The sequence below is a fragment of the Chiloscyllium plagiosum genome, chromosome 9 (genome assembly GCF_004010195.1).
Source record: "Chiloscyllium plagiosum isolate BGI_BamShark_2017 chromosome 9, ASM401019v2, whole genome shotgun sequence".
Classification (NCBI taxonomy): Eukaryota; Metazoa; Chordata; class Chondrichthyes; order Orectolobiformes; family Hemiscylliidae; genus Chiloscyllium; species Chiloscyllium plagiosum.
In genome coordinates this window covers 82,005,563-82,023,461 of record NC_057718.1, presented here as the reverse complement: position 1 = coordinate 82,023,461, position 17,899 = coordinate 82,005,563, and the positions used below count along the sequence as shown (strand labels likewise).

General features: G+C 40.4%; 1 protein-coding gene across 1 annotated transcript in view; it reads left to right on the top strand.

Annotated features, from left to right (window-relative positions):
- Window positions 1-17,899, top strand: part of polr3f (polymerase (RNA) III (DNA directed) polypeptide F) — a 36,059-nt gene that overhangs the window by 9,638 nt on the left and 8,522 nt on the right. The window contains exons 3-7 of the mRNA XM_043696336.1: window positions 2,932-2,999; window positions 7,851-7,918; window positions 8,918-9,030; window positions 12,295-12,438; window positions 14,791-14,898. Coding sequence (XP_043552271.1) covers window positions 2,932-2,999; window positions 7,851-7,918; window positions 8,918-9,030; window positions 12,295-12,438; window positions 14,791-14,898 — 501 coding nt within the window. The remainder of the gene's footprint in view (window positions 1-2,931; window positions 3,000-7,850; window positions 7,919-8,917; window positions 9,031-12,294; window positions 12,439-14,790; window positions 14,899-17,899) is intronic.

Sequence of the window (17,899 nt, the reverse complement as noted above, 5' to 3'; positions counted from 1 at the left end):
TATGAGCCTTGATAGGGTTCCAGCAATAATACCAAAGATTTGTGCTCCAGAGTTGCTGCACCCCAGCAAAGCTATTCAAGTACAACTACCACACTGGCATGTACCTAACAATTTAGAAAATTGCAGCAGGTTGTGTTGTGTACACAAAAAACAAGACAAATCCAACTTCACCAATTACAACCTCACCAGTTGTCTTGCCATTTTCAGTGAAATGATGAAAGACCAACACTTGCTCAGGAATAACTTACTCATTGACACTCAATTTGGATTCCATTAGGGCCACTGCCATTAGGGCCACTGCATTACAGCTTGGTTCAAACATGATCAAAAGAACTCAGTTCCAAAAGTGAAGTTAGAGTGACAGCTATTGATCTGAAGATCACGCTTGTGGTCTCAAAAGAATCCTGGCAAAGCTGGAGACACTGGGAATTTGGGGAAAAGCTCTCAGCTGGTTGGAGTCATACCTAGCACATAGGAAGATGGAGAAAGTGAAGTCTGCAGATGCTGGAGATCAGAGTTGGAACATCAGGAAGTCTGTCCTCTCAGCCCCAGGACATTTGTGCAGAAGTTCCCCGGGGTTGTGTCCTAACCCAACCATCTTCAGCTGCTTCATCAGTGACCTTCCCTTCATAAGGCCAGAATTGGGGATGTTTGCCAATGTTCAGCACAATTCACGACTCCTCAGATACTGAAGCAGTCCAACGTAACAAGATCTAGTCAATATCTCTAGGCTTGGGTTGAAAAGTTGTAAGTAACACTTGTGCCAGTGCCAGGTAATTATGATCTCCATTAAAAGTTAGTCTAATCACGACATGTTTATGTTGAATGGTGTCACAATCTCTGTTTCACTCCACTTTCAACATCCTGGGGCTTACCAGAGACCAGAAACACTGAACTACAGGACTAGGTTAGTGGCTCAGACTACAGTTGTGCAAAACCTGTCCACCATCTCCAAGACATCAAGAGCTTGATGGAATACTTGCACTTGTCTGGATAAGTGCAACTCCAACAACAAAAATGCTTGATGCCATTTGGGACAAAACCACCTGCTTTGGCACCACACCCACAAGCATTCAGTCACTCCACTGCTGACATTCCGTAGCAGTTATTTGTACTATCTATAAGATGCACTGCAGAAATTTGCCAAGGACTTTTGGACTGCACCTTCTGAGCACATGACCAATTCTACCTAAAAAGACAAGGAAACACCACCACCTACATGTTCCCTTGCAGTTCCTTATTCTAGAATTCTCTCCTTAATGGCATTAAGGGTCTACCTACAACACATGGACTGCAGATGTTCGAGAGGTCAGCTCACCTCCACTTCCATAAAGGCAACTACGGACAGCCAATAAATGTTTGCCCAGCCAGAGACTCCCACATCCAATGAGTGAATAAGTCCCAGAAACAGCAATGTGATGATACCTACGAACTTGTAGTTGTTTATCAACGGATAAGTGTTGGCCAGACTCTGAGTTGAATTTTCTGCTATTTGTTATCCATATATAGACAGAATAACATTTAACATCTTGTTTGAAAGATGACAATTTGGTGTTTGCTGTAAGTCTGTTTCCTTATTATTGCACGAGAGAGTCAGTTATATTGTGGGCTTCAGTGTCGGGTGTGACTTGGACCCATATTGTATTGAGAATTTGTTCTTGCCGTTGGGTTTGTGGCTCACGTCAGCTCTGATAAAGAGTCATTTTGACTTGAAACGCTCGAGTGCTGCTTGACTTGCTGTGATTTTCAGCATTTTTTGTTTTCAGTTTAGTTTTGCAGTAATGTCTTGTTTGTGTTTTAGGTTTTTAACCTTTTATTAATGAAGCATTAATTTCTGGGCATTTCCTCCAACTGCTTGAATTTTGGAATGTAACTTCCAGGGTTTGAAGGATTGTTATTTGCATGTATAATGTGTGTTGAATGGATACAGGGTGTGATTAACCTGTAATTTTATTTTGTCATGGGGATTTGAATGTTTCTAGAAATGCCAACATTTGTTACCCATTCCTTAAAAGCTTTTTAAAAAAAAGTGTACTGTCATCTTGAACCACTGCAGTTTATCTGGTGTTGGTATACCTACAGTGCTGTTAGGATGGGAGTTCCACTATTTTGACCTAGTGATAGCGAAGGAACATTGACACATATTTCCATATCAAGATGGTTTGTGGTTACATGGAGGATTTGTAAGTGGTGGTGTTGTGTCATCATCTGTACTCTTGTACATGTCTTTTGATGTAATTTCAGCTTCTCTGTTTGCCGTTCCATTTACTAAATGTTAAAGTCGTGACTTTGAAGTCATTTGAAGGTGCTGTGACGGCAGGCTTAGCTAGATAACTTGAGGTTTATACCACTTTTCTGTTCGTTTTGTGCGCGTTGTATTGGTGCTTAAGTCTGTTTTCGTTACCAGTGGGTTTTTTTTCCCCTATTGTTTAAAACTATGTAATTTAATCTCCTTACGTGAGTGGCTTGAAGAGTGCAACAAATCAGCAAAGTTATTTAATTAGATTAGATTAGATTCCCTACAGTGTGGAAACAGGCCCTTCAGCCCAACAAGTCCACACCGACCCTCCGAAGGGTAACCCACCCAGACCCATTTCCCTCTGACTAATGCACCTAACACTATGGGCAATTTAGCATGGCCAATTCACCTGACCTGCGTATCTTTGGACTCTGTGAGGAAACCGGAGCACCCAGAGGAAACCCACGCAGACACCGGGAGAATTGTGCAAAATTCACACGGACAGTCGCCCAAGGCTGGAATCAAACCTGGATCCCTGGCGCTGTGAGGCAGCAGTGCTAACCACTGAGCCATCGTGCCACCCTTTTAAAAAATTTAACTGCAGTAATGTTGCTGAATACATCTTTGAGCACTTTTTTCTTTCCTGTTTCATTTCATTTCATTCAGTAAGTAACATTGTTGAATTATTTCAGGGCCAATTGGATCTGTTAAGGGGTACTTCAGGTCTCCTATATCGCATAAAGGATACTCAGACTGCAAGGTGAGTGACCTCTTTTAATATTTTGCGTAACTATGTGAATATTAACTTTGTATCATTTTGGATTATTGGATTGTGGAAAGTACACAGAAACAAGGAGAGTGTATTCTGTCATTCAGTTAGATCTTGGCTGATGTCTACGTTTGACTTCACTTTTCTACCTTTAGCTCCACTTCCAGCTATGTACAGGTGTGTTGGGGTAATTGGCAGTAAAAGACTAGACCTTGACTTAGTTTGTTGCATTTTCTTTTGACAAACATTGCCGGTACAAGGTTCTGAAGTATTGTCAAATTAGGACTCATGTCCGGAATCATTTCTTTACCTTGGGATTTATTAAGGGCTGGACTGGATTACTGGGAATGGTGGTTGGGACCAATGGCTGACCCTATTTGAAAAGTGGATAGTAACTACAGTGGTAGATGGCAGAAGAATCTGAGGAATAGCAGAATTAAATGCAATCTCCACATTTTGAAGATTTTGTTTCTCCAGTATATTGCTTTTTGGACACATTCCTTTGTCCTCCTCCATCTCACTTTTCATTTGTCAGCAGAGTAGACTTTGGAGCATGGTGGCTCCAAAGTAAAATTTTTATAATCTAGAATATTTTAATGATAAAGAAGGGTAATTTGTGTTAAGATTCAAATTGACTATGAACTAATTGAAATACAGACCAATGTGAGGGGCTGAATGGCCTACTCCTGTTCTTATGCGTCCCCTAATGTTCCCTTTAACCTCCTGGCAGTCACTGCAGGCTCTGACCCAATTACAGGAAGTTCTATTCCAATGTTGTGCCAAACATTTTTTTCTCCACAAAGCCCAAAACTGTCAAAACAACTGAACTTGGCTTCTTCAATCAGAAAGGTTCTTGCAGCACTTTCTCTGGTATCCTCTCTGGGAATGCATGTTATGTTTCACCAAGGTGATCTGTGTGACTTTATTGTTAACTCTGGTTTTTCTCTCATCACTGGCCTTTTTTGCGCTTTCCTTTGCTTCACCAGTACGACTTTGAGTAAGGCTTCTTTCAACAATTCTTTTTATTCTGCATCATTCTTCACCCTCCATCTGATTCCCACCTTTCCAGTTGCATTCACACCAGGAGTTGTGACATGATCTCTTGCATTTTCAGCTCTTAATTCTAAAGATTTCAAAACCTCTTGCTGTTCTCAGCCTTACCACTCTCTCATTATCATACTTTTACAAACATGGCATCAAGTTTTCTGTTTTTGTTTCTGATTTCCAACATCCGCAGTTCTTTCAATTTTTAGATTTCAAAGGGCAGAATCCAAATGAATTGAATGGTGAGATAAGTGCAATATATAGACTTCAGAGGCACTTGGCAGAAAGACACTTGAGGAGTGACTTGCTCTTGTTAAGAGATGCTAAAATGCCACATTTTGGACAAAACAGTGTGTGTTTTCCTGCTTCGAGATTATATATATGAACTAGCAGAGGGCATTCATGGGTGGTAAAATTCAGACATTACTTTAAGTTAAACTAATGGAAAAGGAGACAGTGGTAAAACCAGTGAAATGTAAATTTAAGGCAACTACTCCTCACAGAGACTGAGTAGTTGTGAACATGGGCCAACGAAAAAAAAGGGGTGGCCCACTTAAGGTGGAGATGAGGAGGAATTACTTCTCTGGAATTCTTTTCGAAAGAAAGTAGCAGAGGCTAAGTCGTTGGATATATTTCAAGCCTGTACTACATTTTTGATTGACGCGGAGGTCACTAGGGACGGGCAAGGAAGTAAAATTGAAGCTCCAAACCGTTCATTCATCATTTTATTGAATGTTGAAGCAGGCTTGAGGGGCTGAATCGCCTACTCTTCCTAATTTGAATGATCTTATGAAATGGATTCCAGAATTGTGAAATGGAGGAGAAAGCGTTTCGATCTTACAGAGGTCTGGGGGAGAAATGTTCAAGTTCTTTTCTAGTGGAAGCTTCAAGATAGGATACATCGTTTTGCCCATCTGTAAAATAGCATCATAGAATTTTTAGCATCATCTAGAACCATCAAAACAGGTAAGCATGACTCCACTGGGGAGTGTTGTCAAACAGAGAGATCTAAGGGTGCAGGTACATAGTTCATTGAAAATTGTGTCACAGATAGACAAGGTGGCTAAGAAAGAATTTAGCATGCTTGCCTTTATTGCTCAGATCATTGAGTATGGGAGTTGGGATGATAAAGTGTGGTGCTGGAAAAAGTATTGCAGGTCAAGCAGCATCTGAGGAGCAAGAGAGTCGATGTTTTTGGCATAACCCTTCATCAGGACTGGGGATGGGGGAGGGGGCTGAGAAATAAGTAGCGGGAGGGCAATGGGGCTAGGGGAAAGCTAAGTGGGATGGCAATAGGTGGGCGAAGCTAGGTGGTTGTGATAGATCACTGGGAAGGGTGGAGTGAATAAGTGGGAAAGAATATTGTTTGGTTTTATTTATTTTCTTTCATTCTTTCTCCCCCCTTCCCCCTTTCCCCTCCCCAGTCCTGATGAAGGGGCATGCCTGAAACATTACTGTACTTTTCCCAGCACCACACTTTAACTCTCCAGCATCTGCAGTCCTCACTACCTCCTATAGGAATTGGGACATCATGTTGAAATTGTACAGGATATTGGTGACGTAACATAGAGTCATAGAGATTTACAGCATGGAAACAGACCCTTCGGACCAACTCGTCCATGTCGATGAGATATCCCAACCCAATCTAGTCCCACCTGCCAGCACCCGGCCCATATCCCTCCAAACCCTTCCTATTCATATACCCATCCAAATGCCTCTTAAATGTTGCAATTGTACCAACTTCCACCACACCCTCTGGCAGCTCATTCCATATACGTACCACCCTCTGCATGAAAAAGTTGCCCCATAGGTCTCTTTTTTTTATATTTTTCCCCTCTCACCCTAAACCTATGGCCTCTAGTTCTGGACTCACCGACCCCAGGGAAAAGACTTTGTCTATTTATCCTATCCATGCCCCTCATAATTTTGTAAACCTCCTAAGGTCACCTCTCAACCTCCGACGCTTCAGGGAAAACAGCCCCAGCCTGCTCAGCCCCTCCCTGTAGGTCAGATCCTCCAACCCTGGCAACATCCTTGTAAATCTTTTCTGAACCCTTTCAAGTTTCACAACATCTTTCCGATAGGAAGGAGACCAGAAATGCACGCAATATTCCAACAGTGGCCTAACCAATGTCCTGTACAGCCGCAACATGACCTCCCAACTCCTGTACTCAATACTCTGACCAATAAAGGAAAGCATACCAAACTCCCTCCTCACTATCCTATCAACGTGCGACTCCACTTTCAAGGAGCTATGAACCTGCACTCCAAGATCTCTTTGTTCAGCACCACTCCCTAGGACCTTACCATTAAGTGTATAAGTCCTGCTAAAATTTGCTTTCCCAAAATACAGCACCTCGCATTTATCCGAATTAAACTCCATCTGCCACTTCTCAGCCCATTGGCCCATCTGGTCCAGATCCTTTTAAATCTGAGAGGCAACATTTTCTTACAGTGGGTGGTTTGTATAAGGGATGAACTGCGAGAGGAAGTGGTAACTGCAGTACAGGTACAACATTTAAAAGACATTTGGTCAAATACATAAAGGGATATGGCCCAAACACAGGCAAATGGGACTAGATTAGTTTAGGAAACTTGGTCAACATAGACAAGTTGGACCAAAAGATCTGTTTCTGTGCTGTATGGTTCTGATTAATTGCTACTCCTTCATTTACACACTTCCATCTTGCTCTTTTTAGCACTGATGTCATACACATAGAGTCATAAAGCTGTGCAGCATGGAAACAGACCCTTTGGTCCAACTCATCCATGCTGACCCGATATCCTAAATAAATCTAATCCTACTTGCCAGTATTTGGCCCATATCCCTCTTAAACCCTTCCTATTCATATATCCATTCAGATGCATTTTAACTGTTGTAATTGTACCAGCCTCTGCCACTTCCTCTGGCATTTCATTCCATTCATGCACCATCCTCTGCATGAAAACGTTGCTCTTTAGGTCCCTTTTAAATCTTTTCCCCTCTCATCTTAAACCTTTAGTTCTGGGCTGCCTCAGCCCAGGTAAAAGTACTTGTCTATTCAGTCTATCCATGCCCCTCATCATTTTATAGACCTCTGTAAGGTCACCCCTCAGCCTCCAATGCTCCTGGGAAAAACATAAAGTTTTGCAATATCCTTCCTATAACAGGGAGACCAGAATTGCATTTAGTATTCCAAAATGGCCTAACCAATGTCCTCTACAGCCGCAACATGGCCTCTCAACTCCTATATTCCATGCACTGACCAATAAAGGCAAGTATACCATACGCTGTCTTCTCTGTCCTGTCCATCTGTGGCTCCGTATTCAAGGATCTATGAACCTGCACTCCAAGGTCTCTTTGTTCAGCATCACTTCCTGGAACCTTCCCATTAGGTGTATAAGTTCTGCCCTGATTTTCCTTACCAAAATGCAGAACCTCATATTTATCTAAATTAAACTTACTCTGCCACTCAGTCCATTGGCCCATCTAATCAAGGTCCACTAGAAACCCGAGGTAACCTTCTTGGTTGTGCAATACACCACCAATTTCGGTGTCATCAGCAAACCTACTAACCATAACTCCTATGTTCATATTCAACCATTTCTATACTTTGGAATATTACCACTCTTGGGTTTTTTTTTCCATTTAGGGCATTGACAGCGCAAGCCAAACCCCATTTCTGTTTCTACTTCGTGGTATAGAATCTTATTACCTACCAACACTTCTCCCTTTTGAGTTGATGTTTAACTCCAAGTTCAGAATTGCTGCAGTCTTTAGTATACCTTTTAATTAGATGTGTGGATTTCTTTTAACAGCAAAATGAAGGGTTCTGACAATCAAGAAAAACTGGTTTATCAAATCATAGAAGATGCTGGAAATAAAGGTACAGCAGCTAAAATCCTCCAAATTCACAAGCAGCTTATAATCCTTTTTAAAAATTGTTCTTGATGTCTTCCATCACATCCTGCATCCCTTCTCTCTTTAACCCCACTACCAACCAATCTCAGCATAAAAATGACCCTTTGGAATCCTAGCAGGACCCTGTGATCCAAACGGAAGAGCACTGGTCTGAATGTATATGATTTGAAAATACATTTCTATTCTTCATATTCCACCTTTAGAACTGCTCAGTTACAATGATGGAAGCACATTGTAGAGCATGTCATGGGTTTCAGAGACATTTTGATGTAGCTCATTTCCATTTAAACTCTCTCTTCCCTCCTTTTCGTGGAGAGGTTGTGGAAGTATTTATTGTTTTGGGATGGGTTGAGAAACCCAACTCTCTCAATATTGTTACTCTATTCTACGTAGAGAAGAGCATTGTGCAGCTTTAAGTGTAATTGCTTTATTTGTTCGAGTGAAAAGAGAGAATTTCATTTCTACAGTGCCTTTCATATCCCAGAATATATTGCAGTCAATGAATTTCTTTTAAAGTGAAAGCACTATTGCAACGTTGTAATCACAGCAACTAATTTACACACCTCAAAGCCCCTTATACTGCAATATAATAAATGACGAGGTCAATGTCTTCTACAATGCAGGAAAAATGAGGGATAAGTATTGGAAATCTGCTTTGCCCATCTTCAAAGTAGTGGAATGGAATTCATTTGGTCAACTGAGAAGATTTGAAAGACGACACCTCTGACACACCCTCCACCTCTCCGTCTAAATTTTGTAATTGGGCGACTGAGTGGGACTCTTGTCACGAAGTCAGAAGCTTATGAAAGTTTCACTAATACTTGTGATTCAATAAAATTATCAATTCGTCTCTGCATATTATTTAAAATAGTAGAACTGGAACGTCTGAATTTTGGTTCCTTTGAGTTAATGCACCTTTAAATTTAATTGTTGAGTTCCATTGATCTAAATTGATTTTTCATAGGGATATGGAGCAGAGATATTCGATACAAGAGTAACCTTCCACTGACGGAAATCAACAAAATCCTCAAGAACATGGAGAGCAAAAAACTAATTAAAGCTGTCAAATCTGTAGCTGTGAGTATGGTAACGACTTCCTTGTTGTGTTGGTTTGGATATGTGAATGTTCTCCACCTTATCACACTGCATCAAGATGTAAACCCTTAAATAGCATATTTTACAAACTCAGCATCTCAAAGCACTTGGCAACAATTAAGGGCTTTTGAAGGGTTGTGATGTGAGAAGTGTAGCTGTCTATGCAGTGCAAGCTCTCAAGAAGGAAGCATATGTCAGGTATAGACAGGAGAGATTGAGAGAATCCTGAGAGTATAAAGGCAGTAGGAGTAACCTTAAGAGGGAAATCAGGAGGGCAAAAAGGGGACATGAAATAGCTTTGGTAAATAGGGTTAAGGAGAATCAAAGGGTTTTTAAAAATAAAATTAAGTTCAAAAGGATAACTAGGAAGAGAATAGGGCCCATCAAAGATCAGCACGGCAGCCTATGTGTGGAGCCACAGGAGATGGGGGAGATACTAAACGAGTATTTTGCATCAGTGCTTACTGTGGAGAAGGACATCGGAGATACAGAATGTGGGGGAATAAATGGTGACATCTTGAAAAATGTCCATATTACAAAGGTGGTGCTGCTGGATATCTTGAAACACATAAAAGTGGATAAATCCTCAGGACTTGATCAGGTGTATCCTAGAATTCTGTGGAAAGCTAGGGAAGTGATTGCTGGGTCCCTCGCTGAGATATTTGTATCATTGATAGTCACAGGTGAGGTGCCAGAAGACTCTAGGTTGGCTAATGTGCTACCACTATTTCAGAAAGGTGGTAAGGACAAGCCAGGGAACTTAGATCGGTGAACCTGACGTCGGTGGTGGGAAAATTGTTGGAAGGATTCCTGAGGGACAGGATGTACATGTATTTAGAAAGGCAAGGACTGATTAGGGATAGTCAACATGACTTTGTGCATGGGAAATCATGTCTCACAAACTTGATTGAGTTTTTTGAAGAAGTAACACAGAGGATTGATTAGGGCAGAGTGGTGGATGTGATCTATATGGACTTCAGTAAGGTGTTTGACAAAGTTCCCCAGCGAACCTGGTTAGCAAGGTTAGGTCTCATGGGAATACAAGGAGAACTTGCCATTTGGATACAGAACTGGCTCAAAGGTAGAAGATAAAGGTTGGTGGTGGAGGGTTGCTTTTCAGACGAGGCCTGTGACCAGTGGAATTCCACAAGGATTTGTGCTAGATCCACTACTTTTCGTCATTTTTATATAAATGATTTGGATGTGAACATAGGAAGTACAGTTAAGTAAGTTTGTGGTGAAAACCAAAATTGGAGGTGTAGTGGACAGCAAAGAAGGTTACCTCCGATTACAACGCAATCTTGATCAGAGGGGCCAATGGGCTGAGGAGTGGCAGATGGAGTTTAATTTAGATAAATGTGAGCTGCTGCATTTTAGAAAAACAAATCCGAGCAGGACTTCTCCAGTTAATAGTAAGGTCCTAGGGAGTGTTGCTGAACAAAGAGAGCTTGGAGCGCAGGTTCATTGTTCCTTGAAAGTAGAATAGAATAGAGGGTAGATAGGATAGTGAAGGAGGTGTTTGGTATGCTTTCTTTTATTGGTCAGAGTATTGAGTACGGGAGTTGGGAGGTCATGTTGTGGCTGCACAGGATATTGGTTAGGCTATTTTGGAATAGCCTACTATTGGAAGGATGTTGTGAAACTTGAAAGGGTTCAGAAAAGATTTACAATAATGTTGCCAGGGTTGGAGGATTTGAGCCTTAGGGAGAGGCTGAATAGGCTGGGGCTGTTTTTCCCTTGGAGTGTCGGAGGCTGAGGGGCGACCTTGTAGAGGATTATAAAATCATGAGGGGCATGGATAGGACAGTAGCGTATCCCCTGAGAGCTTCTGTGTAGATGATAGGTTCAAATCTCGAGAATAGGCCTTGAAATGTTATCTTCCGACTCAGATTGGGTGCTACCTGTTCATCTAAGGATGATGGGGCTTTTGAGCTCATGATGGTTATCTCCTGCTGCAGAATCATAGATGGATTTGATTGTGAATATGTTTAAAATTAAATGATGGGCTCTGATTCATGGAGGGGCTGAGACAGAATTAAATTCCCAGCAGCACTTACAAGGGGAATTAAAACTATGAGTAAGTTAAAATGTGTTTGCAGCATTAAAGGAGATCCATCCTTCTGTGTCATCTTTTATTGAAAGGGCTGTCCAAATACACTTTCCAGTCCTCTGTTTATCCCCTTAACCCTCAACAATGTTCCTGTCAAGTATTTTCCAATCTTCCCTCTTGAAAATTCCTTGAAAGTATTTCTCCGATTGTTGTGGGTTAAGACGAAAGTGGAGTGGAAGCTACTTTCAACATTTTAAAAACATACTTGTGAAATTGAGTTCTTATACAGAGTTGAGACATGTATTGTCTATTCTATGGATGATTTTCTACATGTCTTATATGGAACCTCACTCCCAGGTGAGGTTATGTGATCTACTGGATAGATTTTGATTGTGTGAGTGGGAATGTGGAGTGTGTTTTTCTTCTTCTTCCTCTTCCCCATCCTCTTGTTGACTCTGGACTTTTCTTTGGTTGGTTACATCTCCCAGAACACAACAAGTGTTTGGTCAGCTGTCATGAATCTGTGGAGGCTAACTGGACCAACTGGTCTCTTTCTGCCAGTCATTTCCTTGTATTTTACATTGACTGTATTTTTTTAAGTATTCCGAGCACTTTGTGTTTGATTTTATTTCAGATTTCCAGACTGCTGTTCTTACAATTTCCAGGACAAACCCTGTTTTTTTTTATCTTTTGTTGCATAGTAACTTTCCAATTTGAATGTCTGTCCCATTAGAGAGGTGGTGTGGTCTAAGTGCTAGAATAGTGAAACCTGTCCACTATATAGTTTTGCCAGCAAGTTTGCGATATCCTGGTCTCAGCAAAGAATGTCAAAGGTTAAAGTTTGTTCCAGTTATGCATTACCTTGCACCAAAACAATTAACAACAATAGAAAAGATTGGTCTAGCAATAGAGATATTGAGTTGAAACTCTGCATTGCAAATTGTGAAATCGAGCTTGGAAGAAAAATTAACTTGAGGTCTGGCTCTAGGTGAAGGACCGTAAAGCCTGGTGGATGAATGTAAAAATCCCTACCTGCACCATGTCTCTGCCTGGTTTGTATTCTGGGCTATATACTGCTCCAGCATTTCTCTTCATGGTTAATTCTTGATGCCCTCTCGTCAACTAAGGTGATGAATATTGTCTTTCCAGTGTTTTCCACAAGAAACAAGAACAACCATTATCTTCTATCCTTCCAGGCTTCGAAAAAAAAAGTATACATGTTATATAATCTGCAGCCAGATCGATCTGTGACTGGTGGAGCATGGTACAGTGACCAGGATTTTGAGTCCGAGTTCGTGGAGGTGTTGAATCAGCAGTGCTTCAAATTCTTACAGAATAAGGTATGGCATAGAAAGGTTACTTTCTCATTCTCTCACTCTCACTACTTCTACAGAATCAGGAAAATTTAATGTGTAATGTAGTAGGTGTTCCAACAACGAAGTACAACAATGAGAGATCATGCTTGTGACTTGTACATATAATTTAATCTAAACATTTTGGAAGATTGCTCTTTTGCTATAAAAAGTATCGGTCTGATAATGATTTGGCTTAATCAGGTTTAAAAGAAACATAGAACGTAAAACAGTACAGCACATTACACTATTTAGCCCACCATGTTTGTACCTATTTTAGAGTTTGCAAATGGCTTTAGTGCTTCATTTCTTTATCAGTCAGTGACAAGACTAATTTATCCTCCTCTGTAGTCCTATTCTCCTCCCTTTTATTGTTTCTGTCAATCACACAAGTTCCTCTAGACTTTTCTCCAAGCTCTAATATCTACAAGTCATGATCAGTTTTTTACAGTACATTGTGCTTTCTGAATTAGTAAATTTGTTGTTAAGGGAATGACAGGTATTTGCCACTGGTGCTAAACTGCAATGCGATTTTAACAGTGAGGGTGAGGAAATTACCTTCTGTTGTATTGTGCCTGTCTCAAACAGTTCTATTGCCATGTGCATTGTTATGCAAGGGTGAGCATGCTGGAAATCAAGCCTTGCTATTCCTGATGTCATCACAGAAGTTAAATATTTTTGGAAAGTACAGTGTATTCTCAAATTTATTTGCCTTTCAGACTTTGGTTCATTGAAAGTACTGACTAGTAATGTATCAAAAAAAAATTTATTTGTAAAAATAGTCAAACTCCATATATACACTAATGAACCATAGACATAAAACTCTACCAGTTAAAACTCTAGTCCCCTTACACGCTCCCTCTCTACACATTACATACACAATCAAGGAAAAGGAAATGGGTGTTATAGTTGGAAGGAAAGACTGAGAAGGCAGTTTTGTGATCCCTGACCACAGGGTCTGCTGAGTTAATTCTTGAGCTGATCATTTTTTTCCTCCATTTTAGTCCATAATCAAAAAATGTGGATAAATACAAAGAAATGCTCTTTGCATGTGTCATATACACTGCTCAAATCTCTCCAAAAGCCATTTGATCTGAGCAACAACAAACAGATATATTGATTAAAGTCTAATTTAAGAATGGAGAGTTGAGAGTGAAGCTGGAAAAATTTTATGTCATCAAAACAAATCCATTAAAAGGTTCTGGACCTGATAACACTATGCAGAACTCACTTGTTATAAGATTTGAACCCTGACCTTGTCAGATGCAGACAGAGCTCTTGCTCTGAGAAATGGGTATCCACTATGTGAACAAACAGCATATTCCTGAGGTTCCATTGTTCTTTATGATTAAAATATCCTTATATTGTGATGACACGGTGATGAACCCCTCTGTTAATGAAACCAAACACCCAGAAAAGCTCACCCCGCCTCACCATCTGTTAAAATATGAGTGATAGAGAACTCCCGGATTCCACTATTTAAAGAAAATAACATTATTTTTTTTTAATCTCTAAAAGTGAACGTTAAACAACAACTATTCACAACTCTAAGCCCCCCTTTCTCTTAACTGCTTATTACCTGCCTCCAACTCCATAATAATATGCTGTTCCAATAAGACGCTTATTAAAATTACATCAACTTAGTTTCAATACCACACAGCCACTGTCGTCTTCTATGACTTCACTCTTCTGGCTGCTGAATTCCCTGGGTCATCTTCTTTCTTTTGGCTGTGAGTATGTTGCAAATGAAAAAGTAGAGAGTGTTTCCTAATTTCTTGGAGCTGCCTCTATGGCAGTTGCTCTCTGACCAATTTTCAAAATGGCCACATTTTTGTACCCCCAACATCTGATTGTCTAATTGTTTTGCAGACATGGAACCAATAAATTTAAACTCGATTGGGTTTTAATATCCTGGGGCATAATTTAAACTGGATAAATTCAAATTGTTGTCAAACAGCAACCAAAACTCAGGTATCCATTTTACAGCCAAATGTTACATATTTTCGACTTTCCAATACTCTCTGGGATTGCCATCTAGTCATATACATATGTGCTTGTAAGCTCTCAGATCAGTACAGCATTCAGTTTTTCTTAAAGGTACAGTACACTCCTTCAACTTAACAATATCAAACTACTTGCATCCAAGTTTTTGAGTCTAGGTTTCCTAATGTTACGTTGCACATTGTTAGACGTGTTTGATACTTAATGTAAACCTATAAGTGATATAACTGCAGAGAATGCTGTACACCACTGTAATGAATGGAAATTTGAATCATTACATTGAGCACTATTACATGGAAATTGAGACTAATGATGAAAACAACTATGTGTTCCCTATAGGCAGAAGTGGCTCGTGAGAGTAAACAAAGTCCAGTGGTACAGAGGAACAGTTCATTTGCTTCATCCCACGAAGTGTGGAAATACATCTGTGAATTGGGTATCAGCAAGGTATAGAAAACTGGAAAGTTGAATGTTTGAGTTGTCACAGAAAATATTGTCCTACTTGGTTAGAAGATAATTGAGTGTCAAGGTTACCAGGTCATAGAGTTAGAGTCCTGGAGATCTACGGCACAGAAACCAACACTTTGGTCCAACTTGTCAATGCCAACCAGATATCCTAAATTAATCTAGTCCCGTTTGCCAGCATTTGGCCCATCCCTCTAAACCCTTCCTATTCAAATACCTATCCAGAAGTCTTTTAAATGTTGTAATTGTACCAGTCTCACCACTTATTGACACTGATGATGATTTTCCACAGGGGAACTAGCTGACCACCATGCTGGGTTGCCATCATAACCGCTGTACTCTATATCGTGGGATAATATTGTCATTCTTTATCTTTAATACCAGTCTGAGAACCACAAAGCACTGAACATTCTTGATTAACTCAAGCTAATGAGATAAAATCCAACTGTTTGCACTCCAATGCATGAGTGATATGGAGTCCTTGTGATATGATTGGCATCTATATCACTCATCACTGCACTGAATAACATATAACTGAGCTTTCAACACCATAATAACCTCATAATTATTGTTAAACTCTAACTAACCCTGAAAGAGCTAATTCTATATTTGTATATGCTAAGTGTCTCTTTAATAATTTCCATATCTTTCACAGATTTTTATAGAGCCCTACAGTGTGGAAACAGGCCATTCAGCCTAACAAGTCCACACTGACCCTCCGAAGAGTAACCCACCCAGATCCATTCCCCTACATTTTACCCCTGACTAATGCGCCTAACCTACATATCTCCGAACGCTATGGGCAATTTAGCATGGCTAATTCACCTGATCCGCACATCTTTGGATTGTGGGAGGAAACCAGAGCATCCACAGGAAATCCACGCAGACACTGGGAGAATGTGCAAACTCCACACAGACAGTGGCCCGAGGCTGGAATCAAACCCGGGTTCCTGGCGCGGTGAGGTGGCAGTGCTAACCACTGAGCCAACTTTTACCTTAGTCCAATTGAGAATTTGGTTATCTGAAAATTTGGATTAAAAGTGAAATTCAAGTATTTTTAGCATCCTGGTTTGCTATGTCTCAGTGCTTCAGTGTAATTGGTTACTTAATTGACATCACTGTTGTTACACACCAAATCATTCCCATTAACTTCACTTAAATGGCCATTAAGAAGAGGGGGCAACATACCACACGAATTGCTAGATCTTTGTGCGCAGCTTTCTCAAAGATCATTTAAAATGCACTATTGATCTGTCATTTGCTATCAAACCATGGCCTTCATCTTCCAGCTATGATTGTTGAGGGTTAAATATTAGCCAAGTCTTGGGGAGAATTCCCTACTCTTCTTTCAAATGGTATGTGGGATCTTTCACATCGACTTTTGAAGGCAGATGTGGCCATGGATGAATATATCGCAGTTTCTGTAAACAAGCCCTTGAAAAGCTCTTAAATCTATGAAACTTACAATAGTATGGAAACATAGATTGCTGCTCAAATTGCTCCTGTTGCTATCATGTACCTGTCTACTGTGGACATTGTTCTATTACTTTGCAATGTAGATCTACTGATGGGACAAAGCCAGCTCTCTAGAATCACTCAGTGATCTCCCACAAGACATTATGGCGCAGACCTGTTTTAATATCCATGTTAGCTACATGCCAACCCCATCATGAAAATTTACTTTTGCCAATAATATTGTATTGACAACTCGGACAAAATCTTTCCAGGATACAGAGGCCGCACTAAACTTTGGCCTGTCAAAAATGGATGAACGTTTCTACAAGTTGAAGATAACCAAGTCCATTGTCTCTGCATTCGACCCGAAAGGTACTCAACACCCTAAAAGTTGCCTGGGAAGAAAAAATGCAGCATGACCCAATTCCCATCTATACTGGAGTGATTACTGACAGATTCTAAACTTGGTCTGATGAGACCAAGACACAAGTGAATTTCCTTTGCAAGAGCACTAGCACAACTAGGTTGCAAATCTACTGTCCTTTGTACTTCAGCACAGCTCTGGTCTTCCTGACAGCTTGGACCTGTTGGTCTTGCAAAGACTTTAGCATATATTTAGTGGCATGGTAACTTGACCATCAGAGTCAAGCGGCGGAATGGTGGCACAGTGGTTAGCACAGCTGCCTCACAGCGCCAGAGATGTGGGTTCAATTCCTGCCTCAAGCAACTGTCTGTGTGGAGTTTGCACATTCTCCCCGTGTCTGCTTGGGTTTCCTCCGGGTGCTCCGGTTTCCTCCCACAGTCCAAAAAATGTGCAGGTTCGGTGAATTGGCCATGCTAAATTGCCAGTAGTGTTATGTGAAGGAGTAATTGTAGGGGAATGGATATGGGTGGGTTGCTCTAAGGAGGGTCGGCGTGGACTTGGTGGGCCGAAGGACCTGTTTCCACACTGTAAGTAATCTAATCTATGAGTTGAGATTTAATAAATTATGGTTATTACCATTACCAGTGAACAAGAAAGTTGATGTGAAGGGGAGCAGATGTATTGAAATACAGAGAAATTATTGCTTTGGGTTGTTCCGTATAGGACTAAAGTGTATTACCTTTTTTCAAAAAAAATATTGACCCTAAACTTAAGGATTGAAATTGGGAACATTTGCATGTGCAACAAGTGGTAGAAATTTGAAACATTAATTGCCATTAGTGACAAAATGTTAGATCAATTGTTAACTTTAAAACAGATTTTTGCCAACTAACATTGTTAAGGAATATGGATAAAGACAGATATCTGGAGTTCAATTGCTCATCAGTGACTAAACTCAATAAACCTGTTTTGTTCTTCAAAGGGTTTACGGCCAGTCCTTACAGTGGACTTACACTCATGCCCATCCATATTTTGTTATTTAAATAACTATATCCTCTGGATTCGTAGTTTACTGGTTCTGTAGCTATATGTAGAAAACTACTGTTCTGTTCCTATTTTAAAGGAACCACTGCTGAAAGTTAATGGGCTGCGTCATCACTAAAT